At 51.7% G+C, this 15,375-nt stretch overlaps 1 protein-coding gene across 2 annotated transcripts in view; it reads right to left on the reverse strand.

Annotated features, from left to right (window-relative positions):
- Window positions 1-15,375, reverse strand: part of GALNT16 (polypeptide N-acetylgalactosaminyltransferase 16) — a 95,531-nt gene that overhangs the window by 20,973 nt on the left and 59,183 nt on the right. For both annotated transcript variants that reach the window (XM_043920010.1, XM_043920009.1), the window contains exons 3-8: window positions 9,170-9,327; window positions 6,576-6,674; window positions 5,576-5,643; window positions 4,761-4,826; window positions 3,282-3,403; window positions 983-1,070 (exon numbers count right to left, since the gene is read on the reverse strand). In XM_043920010.1, the coding sequence (XP_043775945.1) occupies window positions 983-1,070; window positions 3,282-3,403; window positions 4,761-4,826; window positions 5,576-5,643; window positions 6,576-6,674; window positions 9,170-9,327 (601 nt within the window). The remainder of the gene's footprint in view (window positions 1-982; window positions 1,071-3,281; window positions 3,404-4,760; window positions 4,827-5,575; window positions 5,644-6,575; window positions 6,675-9,169; window positions 9,328-15,375) is intronic.

The raw sequence follows: 15,375 nt of genomic DNA on the forward strand, positions 1-15,375 counted from the left end.
ACTGTGTCCATTTATTGGAAATCTGAGCCCCAGAGAGGAAATCCACTCTGCTTATTAGCTCCTGGCCACAGATTCTCTGGAGCCGCTTGCCCAGTAGAACTTGCTGCGTTGATGGAAGTATCCTACATCTGCCCTGTCCAACATGGTGGACGCAAGTCACATGTGGTTATTGAGCACTGGAAGTGCTGCTGGGGCAACTTAGGAACTGAGTTTTTAATTTTACTTAATTTTAATTAACTTAAATGTACATAGCCCAAAGTGGCTACAGTCTACTGTATTGTACAGCATGGCTCTAAGGCCTAGATCAGAGCTGTCCAAAAGAAATACTTTGTAAGCTGGAGATGCAAGCCACATATGCAATTTAAATTTTTCTAGTAGCCATATCTAAAAGAAAGGACATATGAAATTAATTTGAATAATGTATTTTTAATGCAAGATCATCCAAAATACTATCATTTCAAACTGATGATCATATTCATAATGAATACAAAAAATTACTAATGAGATTTTTTACATTCTTTCAAACTAAGTCTTCAAAACCTGGTGTGTATTTTATCTTATTGCACATCTCGATTCACACTGAAAATGGAGTCACACTTCAAGAGCTCAATAGCTAAATGTGGTTAATAGCTACTGTATTCAGCCAGGTCTATACCATTTTGGGGTGTACAAGTCAGTAATCCATGCAAAGTTGAGGGTTCCCCCTTCCCCACTCCCAAGATAGTTGTCATATCATGTTCTTCTGCCAAGACTCGTGCCCATCCTCCCTGGGCTAGCTGTGTTTGAGAAGGATGTGTCAAAGTTTGGGGGCAGGAAAAGATTGGAGACTAGCTTGACTCTGCCCTCATCATGCCAGGAGCCTCCAGCTGCCAGCTCTGGTCCTTCATCCCCAACTCCACAGCTCTATACAATCTCCTTTCGTTTTCTGGAGGTAAAGGGCAGGGAGATGCTGTCTTGTTTCCTGGAGATGCTCTGGACCTACCTCCACGAAGGTCAGCAGATGCAGCAAGGTAAGCGAAATTATCTAGACTGATGACATCAATGATGGGGCTCACCACGCGGGTGTGGTCCTAGGGGAGGAAACATGAGGTGGTGTGAGGTCAGGGACTCTGTGAAAAAAGCCCCAACTGCCTGTTTGGTGAAGTTCTCTCGAGGCATGAGGTACTCAGCACCTCCTGAACGACATGTCCAGGACCTGTCCTGCATCATCACACCAGGCTCACAGAAGGTCCCACTTGGGTCTCATGGGCATAAATGCTCTCCCAGCCTCTTCCTCTAACACCATGTTGAGCTCTGCTGGGAGTCTCACCTCCTCAGTGAAGCCCTCCCTGATTGCTGCAGGCGGAGGATTTCTTCCTCTTTTTAAGCTGCTCTTGCAATTACAGTCCAGACAATTCCTGGGACAACGAATCAGATGTTGCCTGAGGTGGCCTTTCTGTTGCTGGTTTGAACTGTTGTTTTACTAATTGTCGTCCACCTTTGTACATGTTGGGGTTGAGTCTTCCCAACTGGACCACCAGCGGCTTGAGGGTAGTGACCCTGTTGCAGTCCCTGGGGCACCTGGGTGGCACTCCTCTCATGCCACCTCCACTTCAAGGTCAGACTCACACTCCCTTCATCACCTCCTAGACACAAATCCACCTCCAAAATATTGGTGGGTAATGCCAATTTTACCAAAGGGTTTTTTCCTGAGGTGGGGGATGTGGAGAGTAGTAGTGGTGGTGGATTTTATCATATACCACGTGCAAAACTTAATCGCCCTTCATCAGCAGGATGTCTGCTCTCTTCTTTTCTTCCTCCATGGAGGGACAAGGAACAGAGCCTCTTCTTTCTTCTCTGTCTGCACTGACCCTCAAACTGCTCTTGTCTGCAACTTTGAATCTACCACTGCCCCTCAGTTCACACCCCATATTAGGAGGACAAAAATGTGGGACGTGGCAGATCAGAGGAGACCATCCATGGTCTCACAGTGTTCCGTGGGGGCCTCACTTTATCCTTTTTATAGACTTGTTTTTGTATTGAGATATAATTCACATTATATAATAATTTTATTAGATATAATTGATATACTATCAAATTCACCATTTTAAAGTGTACAGTTCTGTGGTTTGCAGTGTATTCACAGGGTCGTGTCACCATCACCACTATCTAAATCCAGAATACTTTAATCACCCCAGTAAGAAACCCTGTACCCACTAGCAGTCACCCCCCACCCCCCACTCCCTCCAGCTCCTGACAACTACTAATCCACTTGGTATTTCCTCAGATTTATTTACTCTGGACATCTCATATAAATGCAATCATATAATTTACAGCCTTTTGTGACTGGCTTCTTTCACTGAGCATAGTTGTCAAAGTTCACCCATACTATAACATGTATCAGTACTTTATTCCTTTTTTATGGCTGAGCAGTATTCCATTGTATGGCTATATCACATTCTGTTTACCTATTCATGAGTCGATAGACATTAGTTTGTTTCATGTTTTGCCAGTTTGGAATAACACTGCTCTGAACACTTGTATACAAGTTTGTGTATGGGGTATGTTTTCATTTCTCTTGAGTATATATCTAAGAGAGGAATTGCTGGGTCATATGGTAACTCTATGTTTAAACTTTTGAGGAACTGTCAGTCTGTTTTCCAAAGTGGTTGCCATTTGACATTCCCACCAACAATGCACAAAGGCTCCTATCTATCCAAATCCTCACTAGCAGTTGTACTGTCCATCTTTTGATGAGCCTTCCTAGGAGGTATCAAGTAGTATCTCATGGTGGTTTTGACTTGCATTTCCCTAATGACTTAATTTTGAGCATCTTTTCATGTGCCTGTTGACCATTTGTCTATGTTCCTTGAAGAAACATCCATTCAATTCCTTTGCCCATTTTTAAATTGGGTTCTCTGTCTTTTATGGTTGACTTGGAATCACTTCATCCTTGGTTCCATGTGTCCAAATCCTCCCCATTCTAAAGGGCAGCAGGCACATGGGAAGGCCCTCTGCTTGAGAACAATGTCCTCTCCTCCTTCCTTTGCAGGCTCACCAGTCTGACCCACCACCCTCCACTCCTCATCACTCCCCCGGGAAGAAAACAACAACACTCATTCGCAGAAGGAGCTCCATGGCTCACCCACAAATGAAGTCACTCAGGAGGGAGCAGATCACTTAGTTTCTAACTCTGCCTGTCCAGCTCTCAGAGACAGTTCACACCCTCCCCACCCACAATGCCAAGAACATGGTGGGCACGTCCCGAGGGACAGAGCTCCCCCAGGGACAGAGAGACTTACCTCCTTCACTCGCTGCAGCATGGGCTGCAGCCACTCCGTGTTCACTTCGCAGTGGCTGTCCAGAAAGGTGAGGACGGCAGCTGCCGCCACATCTGCCCCACGAACTCGGGAGCGGATCAGCCCTGAAGTGGGAGGGACAGGGCGGTGCTGGGACTCAGCCAGTTTGCTCAGCCATCCCCGTCCCCTCAAAGGCTCAGGACTCTCTGCCCCTTAGGGCTCAGGTTTCCTCTGAGTTACTGTGATTTAACTTCTCTTCGTATTTGCCGATTTCTTCCCTCTCTCTTCCTTTCTCTTATCCGCCCATCCATCAACCATCAATACTCCAAGGCTGTTCTCTGAATGCCCCCCGGTGTGGAGGCCAGACACTGGGCTCTGGGGACACTGATGAACAGTTAAGAGTTTAGTGAACAGAAGTGGCAGTGAAGTGTGGTTTGGTACCTAAGGAGACCTGGAAACCAAAACCCTTTCCCCTTCAACGTGGAGGAACCTCAGGGTGCTCCCCTCTGGCTGCACTATGCTCTATGGCTTGCAGAGAGTCTTCCAGACAAAGACAGGCTGGAGTCAGCACTCTCTGCTTTATCAAATCTAAATGCCTTTCTCTGGCTTCAAGGCCCTCCATTATCTGTCCCCACCCCACTTATTCCCTGGCTGACCAGGTCTGATTCTCCCGAGAAGGGAGACTAAGAAAAGCAAGGTTAAGAGGCTGGGCTCTGAGTGTGGGTCCCCTGGCTGGGGGTGGAATCCTGGCTCCTTGGTTCAATCACTCCAGGCAAATTACTGAACCTTCTTAAACCCTAGTTTCTTTACCTGCAAAACAGGATGAAGGGCTGTTATGAGAACTGAGTGTGAGAATGTGAGCAGAGATGAGAAGTAGGAAAGGCAGGAAGAGGCTGTTAGTACTACATGTCCTGACTGATGCCTTTGCTCAGAGTCTCTGGGCCTAGAATGCTCTCTCTTGCACCCCATTCATCTGTCTCTCAACCCCCTCACCCAATCCAGGCTCCCTCCCAGATCACTCCCTTCTCCTTCAGCTCCCTACTCCCACATAATCACACCAGCCTTGGGTCCATAATAAGCTCTCTGAGGGCAGGGACCACACGCATACTTCTTTTGTGTTCCCTGGAGTGTCATGCACAATCCTATGCCATAGTTGACGCTCCAAGTATATCTGTTTTATATTGCCCTGTGCTTTTCTCAAAGCATTTAATCCTTACAATAACTGTGCAGGGCAGAAAGAGTATAATATTAGTCCCATTTCTCAGAAAAGACAACTAAGGCAGCCAGAAGTAGAGCTTCTTGCCTACAGTCATGTTGTGATAAGAGCTGCTCCGAGACAGCAGAAGGGTCTTTCCCCAGGCCTTGGTCTTGCCACTAGGAATGCAGCCAGACTACATTTGGTTGGTATAACATGGCATCAAAAGGGAGCAGAAGTCTAGACCAAAATGGGTCTACAGTAGCACCCAGGATCCAAGGACGTACCTTCCCGCCGGTCATTGCGTAGGCACTTGACCTTGGGGATCCTGGTTAGCAGCAGACAGTCTTCGGCTGAGGGTGGAGAGAAGGAAGCAAGACTGTTCAGATATGGACATCAGACCACATGTAGTTTGACCAGGCCCAGGGAAAGGGCTGGGGAAGGTGAGGTGAGGTCATCTCCGCTGGGGGACAGGTCATCTCCCCATCCTCTACTCCCAGGACAGACTGAGGAATGTCTGTACTTGTGGCATAACCCCCAGGGGGTGCAACAGAGTACCAACAACCTCTCCAGTCCAACACCCTCTGAGCGAGATTGTGTGTTAAGCTGCTTCACTCCTGTCAGACTCTTTGCAACTCTTTGGGACCTCAACTGAAGTCCCCCAGGCTCCTCTGTCCATGGGATTCTCCAGGCAAGAATACTGGAATGATTTGCCATGCTCTCCTCCAGGGGATCTTCCCAACCCAGGGATCAAATCCACTTCTCTCGCGTCTCATGCATTGGCAGGTGGGTTCTTTACCACCAGCACTACCTGGGAAGCCCATTTTGTGGGGACAATATTCTGCACACAGCAGTTGTGATAATGAAGGATGCTGTGGATGTTTAATCTTTTAAAATGTCATCTCACTGGTGTCCCATCAAAGCAACACCACTCTTCTGGCACCAAGGAGCAGAGCCAGGAAGGGCCCTTAGTAAAGACTGAAGATCCCGGTAAGGAGCAGAGGTCAGCCTGCGGTGGCCAGGACTATTTCAAGGGTGCCTCCCTCAGCATTCTGGAGCAATGGGGTGTGAGGCGGTGCAAAAAAAGAAGATGGACACTTACGATCTGAACTGAAGTCATCCACTAGAATGATCTCCTGGATCAGGCTGGCAGGAGTTCGGTTCAAGACGCTGGAATAGGGACCAAGACAGATGAGCCCAGGTTTAGGGGCCACCTTCTAAGACTCCCTTACCCCCACCTCGGGGACCAGCACACTGGCCATGGGCAGCTGCTAGCAAACCCTTCTTGCCCTGGTCAGTGACTGCGGGGTAGGATGTTCCTCAGGCTCCTCCAAGCACCCACTGACGCTGCTGCCTGGACCCTCGGGCACTTGAGATTCACCCCAGGTGGTGGGTGAGGACTGTCCTAGTTTAGTTGAAGCAGGACCCATAGCTGCTCTGGCTGCCTGGGCTTAACAGTGGCAACAAGGCCAGAGGGCCTGGATGTTGCCTGCTTGGAAAGCTGGAGAGGCTCCTTCTGACCTGATAGGTCAGGATGGGTGCTCTCAGAGAGCACCCCCACCCTAGCCTTTCCCTCCAGACATCCTTCCTCTTCCTTCACTCCCCGTGAAGAAAGCCCAAGCTTCTTTAATCCTTAGACTACCACGGGGTACTCCATTCCGCATCCTGTTCTTATCTATGTTCATTAAAGAAACAAGGTGAATAAGAAGTCAAACTTGACCACAGGGCCAACCTGAGGAGGACAGAGGGGTATCTCTCTCTGAATTGCTCTCAGGTGCCCACTGGGCTGGCACCCATCCGCCTGAGGCCTCACTTCCACCCTTGCCTCCATCGGCTCCTGGCCCCTGTGTTTCTGCCTGTGTCCTGGGGACCTGACCTTGTGTTCATGCATCTCACTAACATTTGGACTTCTTGGGTCCTGACCCTGATTCACTAACCCCAGCTTCTCCGAAGGGCAAACCCCCCCCCCGCCCAGTGCCCACTGGTCTTCATGCTGTCTGGCCACAATGCCCAGTCTCAGGGTCCTCCCTTGCCAGGGCCCAGCAGATCCCCGAGGCCTGGGGCAGCAGCCCCAGTGAGATGAGGGATGAGGTGGGGCTGACCTCTTCACTGTGCGCAGGAGAGTGGAGCGGGCTTCATTGTGGAAGGTGATGATGACGCTGGTGGCCGGCAGGTCGGAGGAGTAGGACACTGATGGACAACTGAGAAGAGAGCAGAGAGCACAGAGGGCAGCTGTGGGACATCCTGGGGCAGGCTTGCGGCGTCTCTCTGACCAGTCTGCTGCCCCTGAGGTTGGGTGCAGGCCCTGCCCCCGCAAACCCACACCCACCCCACTCAGGCTGCCCAGCCTGGAGTCCCTGGAGGGAAAGCCCAGGCTGGGGCAACTTCCCAGGCCCAGGGGCTCTTCACCCACATCCTACGATCACTCGGAGCCCCACGGTCACTGAAGTGCTAAGGGGGGCTCTGACGTGTGTAGGTACACAGACAACCAGCCTGGACCAACCGATGCAGCAGCCAAGACAGAAAAAATGGCAGAGGGGAGAAGAGGGAAAATGGCCTTTCTTTTGTCTCTGTAGCTTCTTCCTTCTTGTTGCCTGACATCTGGTGGGATCTGGGGAGGAACGGCCCCCATCCTGCCCTCCCGTGAATCCCTCCCTCTTGCTGCCAACGTGAACAGCCAGGCTGGTAACAGCAGATAGGGTGCCCTCAGGCTTTCCACGGGCCCTGGGGCACCTGGGGGGAAAACTGAAGTCTCTGAGGAGACACCAAAGGCGGTTCCCCCCAGCCCACTCCCTCGCCCAGCAGCTCTGTGCTCCCACCTTCTCCAGACACTACATTTTGGGCCCTGTCCTCTGGAAAGGGAATTAAAACAATCCATCCCCGCCAGCCTTCAACGCTGTCATTTCTGAGAATGCTTCTGTGAATGCATTTACTCGTGCTCCTGGGGCTGGTGGGAAGGCAGCCGCAGAGCTGGTTTTCATAGCAATCTTCTTTATTACAATTGCTCCCTGACTATTCCAGCTGCAACCATTTTTTCATTACGGCATTCATTCCACTGACAGCGGCTTACAGCCAAATTCCCAGGCCCATTTCCTGTCCAGCAGAGCAGACAGGGTCAGACAGGCAGGAGTTCCACTAGCCTGGGACCCCCACAGGAGAAATCGTGAGAGGCCTTAAAATAATTCTCCTTGAGAGGGGGTGTGGGGGGAGGAAGAGGGGTGGAGAAGGTCTCCTCTGCCCAGGAAGCCAGGCGTTTCAAGTGCCTCTCCTCCCAGAGGCTTGTGGATTTGGGGGCTGGAGGGGGCTTGGTCTGCTGAGATGGGGAGCCCTGGAAGAAGGGGTCAGCCCCCTGCACTGACTTCTAGGGCCCCAGTTCTGTATCTCTGAATCCTAGGTGCCCAGGAAGGAGGGAATGTGGACAGTGATACCCATTCTCCACCTGAAGGTGGCCAACCTGCCCACACCCCATCTGGACAGTGGATTTGACCTTCTCCCGCCGGCCCCCTTCAACCGTCTCCACCCTGCATTTCTCTGGGATTTGTATCTGTGATGATAGGAATGTATGGCTTGTAGTGACCAGGAGCCTCTGAAAAGGTTTGTCTCATGTCTGTGGGGCTGGTGGGGTCTTCTCTGCAATGCCGGTAGGTCTGTCTCACATAGGTTAGGTGTCTTTGGAAGAGCTCCCTCAAGGGGGCTTCTTGGATTGAGGGCTGCACCAGGACCTGGCCTGACAGTCTGGGGTCCAACAGGAGCTGCAGCCTGGAAGGGGAAGAGTGTGACTCACCCCACACCCCAGGCTCCGCCAGGGGAGGCCCTGCCCACCACCGCCAACACCTTCTTTGCTGCCCCTATAGACATGCATGTGCAAACACACACACACACACACACGCACCCCCTGATCCATCTCACGCTTCTGAGAAGGCGGGGCAGAAGCACTGGGGCAAGACGAGAGGCCTTCATCACCAAGCACCACTGGCCTGGATTTGAAGAGTCTCGTTTAAAATGTGTGTGGCGTGGCCCCAAGAGGAATTCCGCCTTTAAGTTTCCTGGTGAACACCTGAGAAAGTTCAGAGTGGGGGAGGATGGGGGAAGGGCAGAGGGGAGCCAGGCCAACCCCTCAGTGCCCAGATTGGGGTCAGCGGAGCCTCCAGGCCCTGGGGTCCTGGTCTAGGGCCTCTCTCACCTAGCACGCCGGGAGAACAAAGAGCAAGAGCGGGAAGCATTTCTGGGAGCTGCTGAGGAAGGGTGGGAGGCAGTGGGGCAGGCAGAGAGGAAGGAAAGGGAGGCCGGTGGGGGCGGTGCACAGCCCTCTACTGTTTGCACAGGGCAGGCGGGGCTGGCGGCCCCGCGGGCACCACCAGCCAGGCACCAGGGACGCCAGGCTCCCCCACCCCCTGCAGACCTCCCCCTGGTCTCCTGGCCGGCCACTCTCGCTTGGACTCCGGACTGAGGTACTGAGGGGCCTCTGTGGCCTGGCTGGGAGGCCTCCTTGGGCCTCTCAGCCCCTCAGGAGGTCAATGACACTAAGAGGAGCCAGGAAAACAACAGATAGGAAGGGTTTGTATGTCTCAGTAGCTGGACTGAGTCAGAGGAAGTTTTCCTCATTTCTTAAACCCACGCGACTGAAAGAAAAGCCAGCTGGGGCCGGCCCTTCCCCTCCACCTTTCTTTCTCCACGAGCGCAACAGAGGCCACACCTGTAATGGCGGGTGTCCCGGATGGGCCGGTCAGGGCTCAGCTTGTCGCTCTCCAGCTGGTTGAAGGCGTGCTGCCTGTAGGGGTCCTCTCCTGGCTTCAGCTGCTTGGCTGCCAGGTACGCCTTCTCATCAAAGCCTCTGGAGGGCGTTCCTGTCACCTGAGACAAAGGTCAGCATCAGAAGGGCCACAGGCAAGAGGACAAGGGAGCCACTGCGTGGGGAGTGGGAGCCAAGCATCACCTCATTTGTACCTGAGCAGGAGACTATTATTTCCCCCACTGTACAGATGAGGAAACTGAGGCAGTACCCTCGCAGGTGGGGGCAGGGAGTATCTGGGAACTCTGTGTACTTTCCACTCAATTTTGTGTACCTAAAACTGTTCTTAAGAAGTAAAGCCTATTGGATTTCCCTGGAGGTCCAGTAGTTAAGAGTTTGCCTGCCAATGCAGGGGACACATGTTTGATCCCTGGTCCAGGAGGATCCCACGTGCTGTGCATCAACTAAGCCCGTGCACCACAAATACTGCATCCGTGTGCTGCGGCTACTGAAGCCTGGGCGCCTAGAGCCTATGCTAACAACAAGAGAAGCCATTAAAATGAGAAGCCCCAGCACTGCAAGCAAGTGTAGCCCCCACCTGCCACAACTAGAGAAAGCCCGTGTGCAGCAATGGAGATCCAGTACAACCAAAAATAGTAAATAAATCAATATTAAAAATAAAAATAAAAAGCTCAAGGTCAGAGCTAGTAAGTCCCAGGTTTCTGGAGTCAAACTGGTCATTCTGACTCGGAAGCCCACACTTGACCAATGCTCTGTGCTGGATGTGGAGATGGTGACACTTTGGAAGGCACCAGATCCCCCAAGATAAGGGGACCACCTGAGGGAACCACCAACCAGGCTAGAGGTCACCAAGCAACTGTCAGATGGACAGTCTCCTAGTATGAACTTGGGCCTGACACTGGGGCTAGGCATGTAGGAGCTGCCTGATCAGTGAAACGCCCAGGGCTTGGACAAGGTTCTGCCCAGAGGACCACCTGTGAGGACAGGTGGGCCCTCCCAGGCTGATGCCAGAGCTGCTAGGATGCCAGCGCACCGACAGTGAAGCATCTTCTCCGGGACTCGTGCTTGCTGCTGAAATGGCCCACGTCAGACCTCCGGGTCCCTGGGTGCTAAGTGCTGGGAAGTGACAGATGGCCATTGCCGTGGCCCAGCCCCCCTCCTCTTAGCCACACCCTGCTCTGTGCTCCCAAAGTCCCCCCATGAAAGACACTGGGGAAGGACACATCTGAGATGAATGGATGGGTAGATGGATCCTGACATCTCATTATTTGAGCCACACTGCTGGCCGGATGGTCCCCAGAGTGCCTGGAAATATCATCAACTGTGAGTGCATCTCGACTCCACCAGGCAGGAGCTGTGGGCCCGCAGGGGCAGCAGGAAGGTGGGTGAGAGTTGTCCAGGGATAGAACCCCTGCATGAGAATCCTGCTACAGGCCTAGTCTCTAGAGGAATGGTCCCAGGAAGGCAGCTTGGCCTGCGAAGAGGAGACCAACGTGCTAGGTGTTGCTGGGGGACATCCACCAGCAGCCCAGGGCCTCCACGTTCGCCTGAGAACCTAGAGCTCTAGGGAGTGCCTGCTCTTTTAGGGCCGCCTCTCTGTAGTGTTCCCACCTCCTAGGAGCCAGTCCTGAGCTCCCTGAGGTCAGAGCCAGTGAGGGAGATTTCCTTGGGTCCACTGGGCGCAGCCTTGTGCCACACACATGCTTCAGATGGTGACGACGGCTGTAGCAGCCGCGCTGTCGTGTCCTGATTTGGTGCCATGCCAGAGGCTGGGAAGATGGGGTGGAGTCCTCATGGACTCAAAATCCATTTCAGGAAAGAGAGAAGGGGGGAAGGAAGGAGGGAGAGGGAAATAGAGAGAGGAGGAGAAGGTTCTGGCTTGAACCCTGAATTGCTAGAAGGACCTAAGCTGTCAACTGCAAAAGTCAGAATGAGGGTTCTTTTGTGTCCTTCCCACCTGGGGAAAGAACAGGTGCTAACTCTGCCCCAGAATTCCTCTCAGCCTGGGGGTCAGGGAAATGGAAATCAGCCTCCAGTTGATGGTGGAGGAGCTAAAATAAGAAAAAAAAAATTGCAGAAGCTCCCATGGGGAGAGTATGTTACTGAATTATCCTGCAAGTCAACTGAGAGAAATAACCATGCCATGCTTATTTATTTAGGACTTATGACTACTCTGTGGGCTCAGGAAACCTCCAAGCCCTCATGCCACACTCACCCATCACCCAAAAAATATTGATCAAAAGCCACCCATCTACCGGGCACTGGGACACACTTCTGGAAGTTCCAAAGATCACCTGATCATTCATTCATTTTATGGATGCTTGAATCCATGCACTCCTTCATCCATCCACCCATTTATCCAGAAAAGCTCCACTGAGCACCTGCTATGTGCCAGAAAGAAGAAGGATTGCTTTTGACATTGTCCTCTGCTGGCTTCCTTGCCTCATTCAAAGCTTCCTTGGGGCCTCAGAGAACGTTGTGGAAGAGCATCTCTAGGGAAGTTCCTCTCAGGGCCTCAAAACTGAGCTAGACATCCTCAAAGATGCATCTACTGCTCCCTTCCTCAGATCATTGCCTCTGATGGTCCAGCCCTCCTCCGAGGTTAGACCCTTCACCCATGACACACCTTTGTGAAGAAGGGTGCCAAGGAAACACAGGCCTGCCCCCTCCAGAGGTCTCAGCTCTGCTTTCCCACTGACCCAGCGTCCACGGGGTCTGGAGCTGAAACATCAGTGGCCCTGAGTCAGCCGAGTGGGGCGGAGACTGAGGAAGGGTAAGATGGGAACTCTCTATCCAGCCCCTCCGTGGCCTCAGCCCAGTCACCACCCGGAGCTCCTCTACTGGGTATCTAACCAGTCCACACACCCACCCCATGGCTCATTTCCCTCCAGCTCCTGAACTCTCCTCTCCCTCTGGCCCTGGCCTTTGATCCTGAGACTTCCAGGCCATGACCACCTCTAACTCCATGCCTCAAGATGAATTCATCAGTCCCCCAGAGCAGCTGCTTCTCCTGTGCTGCCTGAGGCGGACATGGGCAGTTCCACCCTCTGGGTCCCCCAGGTGATAAGTCCAGGGGTCACCCCTGGTGCCCTCCCGCCCCCAGGCGCCACAGTCTGATGCAGGCCCCAGCCCTGGGTCCCACAGGCAGTGGCTGATGCACATCCCACTAGTGTTAAAGCAACAGGTTATTCCCTGAGAGTCTAGTTTGTGTTAACACTGTGCAAGAAGCCGGGAGGATGGAAATCAAAAGGACAGCTCCCAGAAGAGAAATCTAGGGATCTAGATCACCCACCTCTCCTCTCCCATCCCACACAGGGCATGGCCATGCAGGATCGTGAAGAAGCCTCCACCCTCAAACTTAGATCACGGGTCGCTGGAGAACTGGCCCTGGGACCTCACTCACCCTACCTCGGCTGGGGCAGGAGTCCCGCGATGGCGCGGGCACCAGGCCCTGGTGAGAAGTGCGCTGTGGTCTCCTGTTCTCTCAGCCACACTGCCCACAAAGCACGCTGGCGAGAAGAAAAGCATCCTTCGGCTCTAGGCTGCGGGACCATAAGGAGCTATATCTCAATGAGCCTCAGGGACCTGAGATGCTGGACTTGGACCCAGCTGGAGCCACTGGATGGGACTGGCACTGCTGCCCTTTCTGGATGAGGGCACGGCGGCTGTCTGTGGAATTCTTATACCGCACGGCACTGACATCTTGCTTTATGTCTCTTTCTTTTGCACTAGATCATGAGCTCCTAGCACCTGGCACACAGTAGGTATTAAGCAGATGTTTACTGAATAAAAGGATGAATGAGTGAGTGAGTAAATAAATGAATGAGTGAATGGATACCTAGACAGTGTCCCTGCTCTCCTCTTACTTAAAATCAACTGGGGAGAAAGCCACAGTGAACTGATGGGATCCTCTGACATAGCACATGGCCTCCAGTGGCCTTCACCCTCCCTGAGTACGAGGCTCAGAGCTCACAGTGGCCCAGGAGACTCTGGGAGCCAATGCCCTGTCCCCTTGTTGGCCTCAGCTTCTACCGTTGCCCCTCTCTGGCTCTGCTCCAGTCACACTGGCCTCTTGACGTCCCTGAGTCTGTCAGTACCTTTCCCCTCTGCCTCTTTGTTCGTTCTGCCTGCTTTCCAGAAGGCTCTTCTCCCAGATGTCTGCATAGCTTGCACCTTCACCCCCTGCAGAGCTCTGCTCAAACCTCACCTACTTGGTGAGCCTTCCCCAAACACCACCAGTAAAACCCCAGCCCCACACTTGCCTTCCATCCTTCCACCTGCTGTTTCTCCTTATAGTGCTTAGCACCATCGGATGTTCTACGTGCATTTTGCTTATCAATGTTATATCGTTGACTGCTTCTTCCCATAAAAATAAAACCTTCACCAGGGCAGGGATTGTCTGTTTCATCTAATGCTGGATCCTGAAGCCCAGAACAGTACCCAATGGGACTCAAAGACAATGGTTAATGAGTATGTGAGTGATGGAGTGATGAGCTGTCATGACCGCAAGCATCTCCTGCCCCCACACCACACTCCCCACACTCAGTTAATACAACACTTGGAACCGAAATGGACCAAGACAGTGGCAGGGTAGTTTTTGCCCATTTTAGGGATCTCCTCACTCACATGCTTCTGATAGGGCTGCTAATCACTTCCCTCCCACCCGACCAATACCTCAGTCATCACCATGGGGTGGGCACAAGACCCAAGCTAAGCTGACCTTGTCACTGCACTCCCAGACACAGGGGACTGGTTCAGAACAGTCATTTGACTAAATATGGGCCAATCAGAATTAAGGCTGAGTGCCGAAGAATTAATGCTTTCTAATTGTGGTGCTAGAGAAGACTCTTGAGAGTTCCTTGGACTGCAAGAAGATCAAACCAGTCAATTCTAAAGGAAATCAATCCTGAATACTCATTGGAAGGACTGATGTTGAAGCTTAAACTACAGTACTTTGGCCACATGATGCAAAAAGCCAACTTATTGGAAAAGACTCTGATGCTGGGCAAGATTGAAGGCAGGAGGAGAAAGGGGCGACAGAGAATGAGGTGGTTGGATGGCATCACTGACTCGATGGACTTGAGTTTGAGCAAACTCCGGAAGATAACGAAGGACAGGGAAGACTGGCATGCTGAAGTCCATGGGGTTGCAAAGATTTGGACATGACTTAGCAGCTGAACAACAACAATCAGAATCCACTCTGAGACTTTTCTATACAATGAACTCTTTTCGTCAGAACTGCTAAGCCTGGGAGGTGGGAGTCTTCCTGCCCACAGAAATCTTATCTGGAGAATGAAACCAAGAACAATCAATCAAACCCAAGACATGGAAAGAAAGAACTCCAGTGATATTATTTGGGGTCCCTGAAGCCAATTATTTCTGATCTGAATTCAGTTTTTGTTTTTGTTTTTTTATCTTTCTATATCTGTCTACCTACCTACCTACCTTTTTTTTTTTTTTTTCTTTTGAACTAGTTTGACTTGGCTATTCGCTCATAAACAAACCTTCAGAAATGTCAGTCCTTTGGTGTTTTCAGTGAAAAGAAAACCACTCTCCAAAAGTAAGAAACAAAAGTCAAAAACAAAACCCAACAAATGAGCCACCAGTGGCAGTGACACAGTTTGGGTGAAAGCCATCCATTTCAAGATTTTCAAGCTAGTCTCTGCAATCTGGCCCAGGGACTTGAGCCCAGAGCTGGGTGAGGTATTAGCAGCCTTGTCGAGGAGGCAGGGCTGTGGTCAGAAGGGTCAGAAGGGTGGGGGCTGGGGGGAGTTCCCATCTGGACCATGACTTAAGAGGCCCTTGAGCTGCCATGGTAAGGAGCAAGTGTTGAGGAGATTAGTGAGTAACAGCCTGAGGAGCCTCCCACAGCCCTCCAGCCTCCTGCCGAGACTTCTTGGTGCTGTTTAAGCAACAGCCTCCGCTCTAGTCCGTGTTTTCAGGAAGTGGCAAATCCAGCACTTTCACATCCGATAAGGTCAATCATATCTTGAAATTGTTTAAGCTGAAAGAACGACTCTGCTCTATAAACTGGGGAGAATTATTTCTCATTTATGGAGACTTTTATTTTCAGTCCCTTACTTCAATTAAACTTTGAAAATCTGCCTGACTTGCATCAGCTTGTTCCTTTTTTCTACCTAGATTTGCTT

This window comes from Cervus elaphus, chromosome 12 (assembly GCF_910594005.1).
Source record: "Cervus elaphus chromosome 12, mCerEla1.1, whole genome shotgun sequence".
NCBI classification, from domain to species: domain Eukaryota; kingdom Metazoa; phylum Chordata; class Mammalia; order Artiodactyla; family Cervidae; genus Cervus; species Cervus elaphus.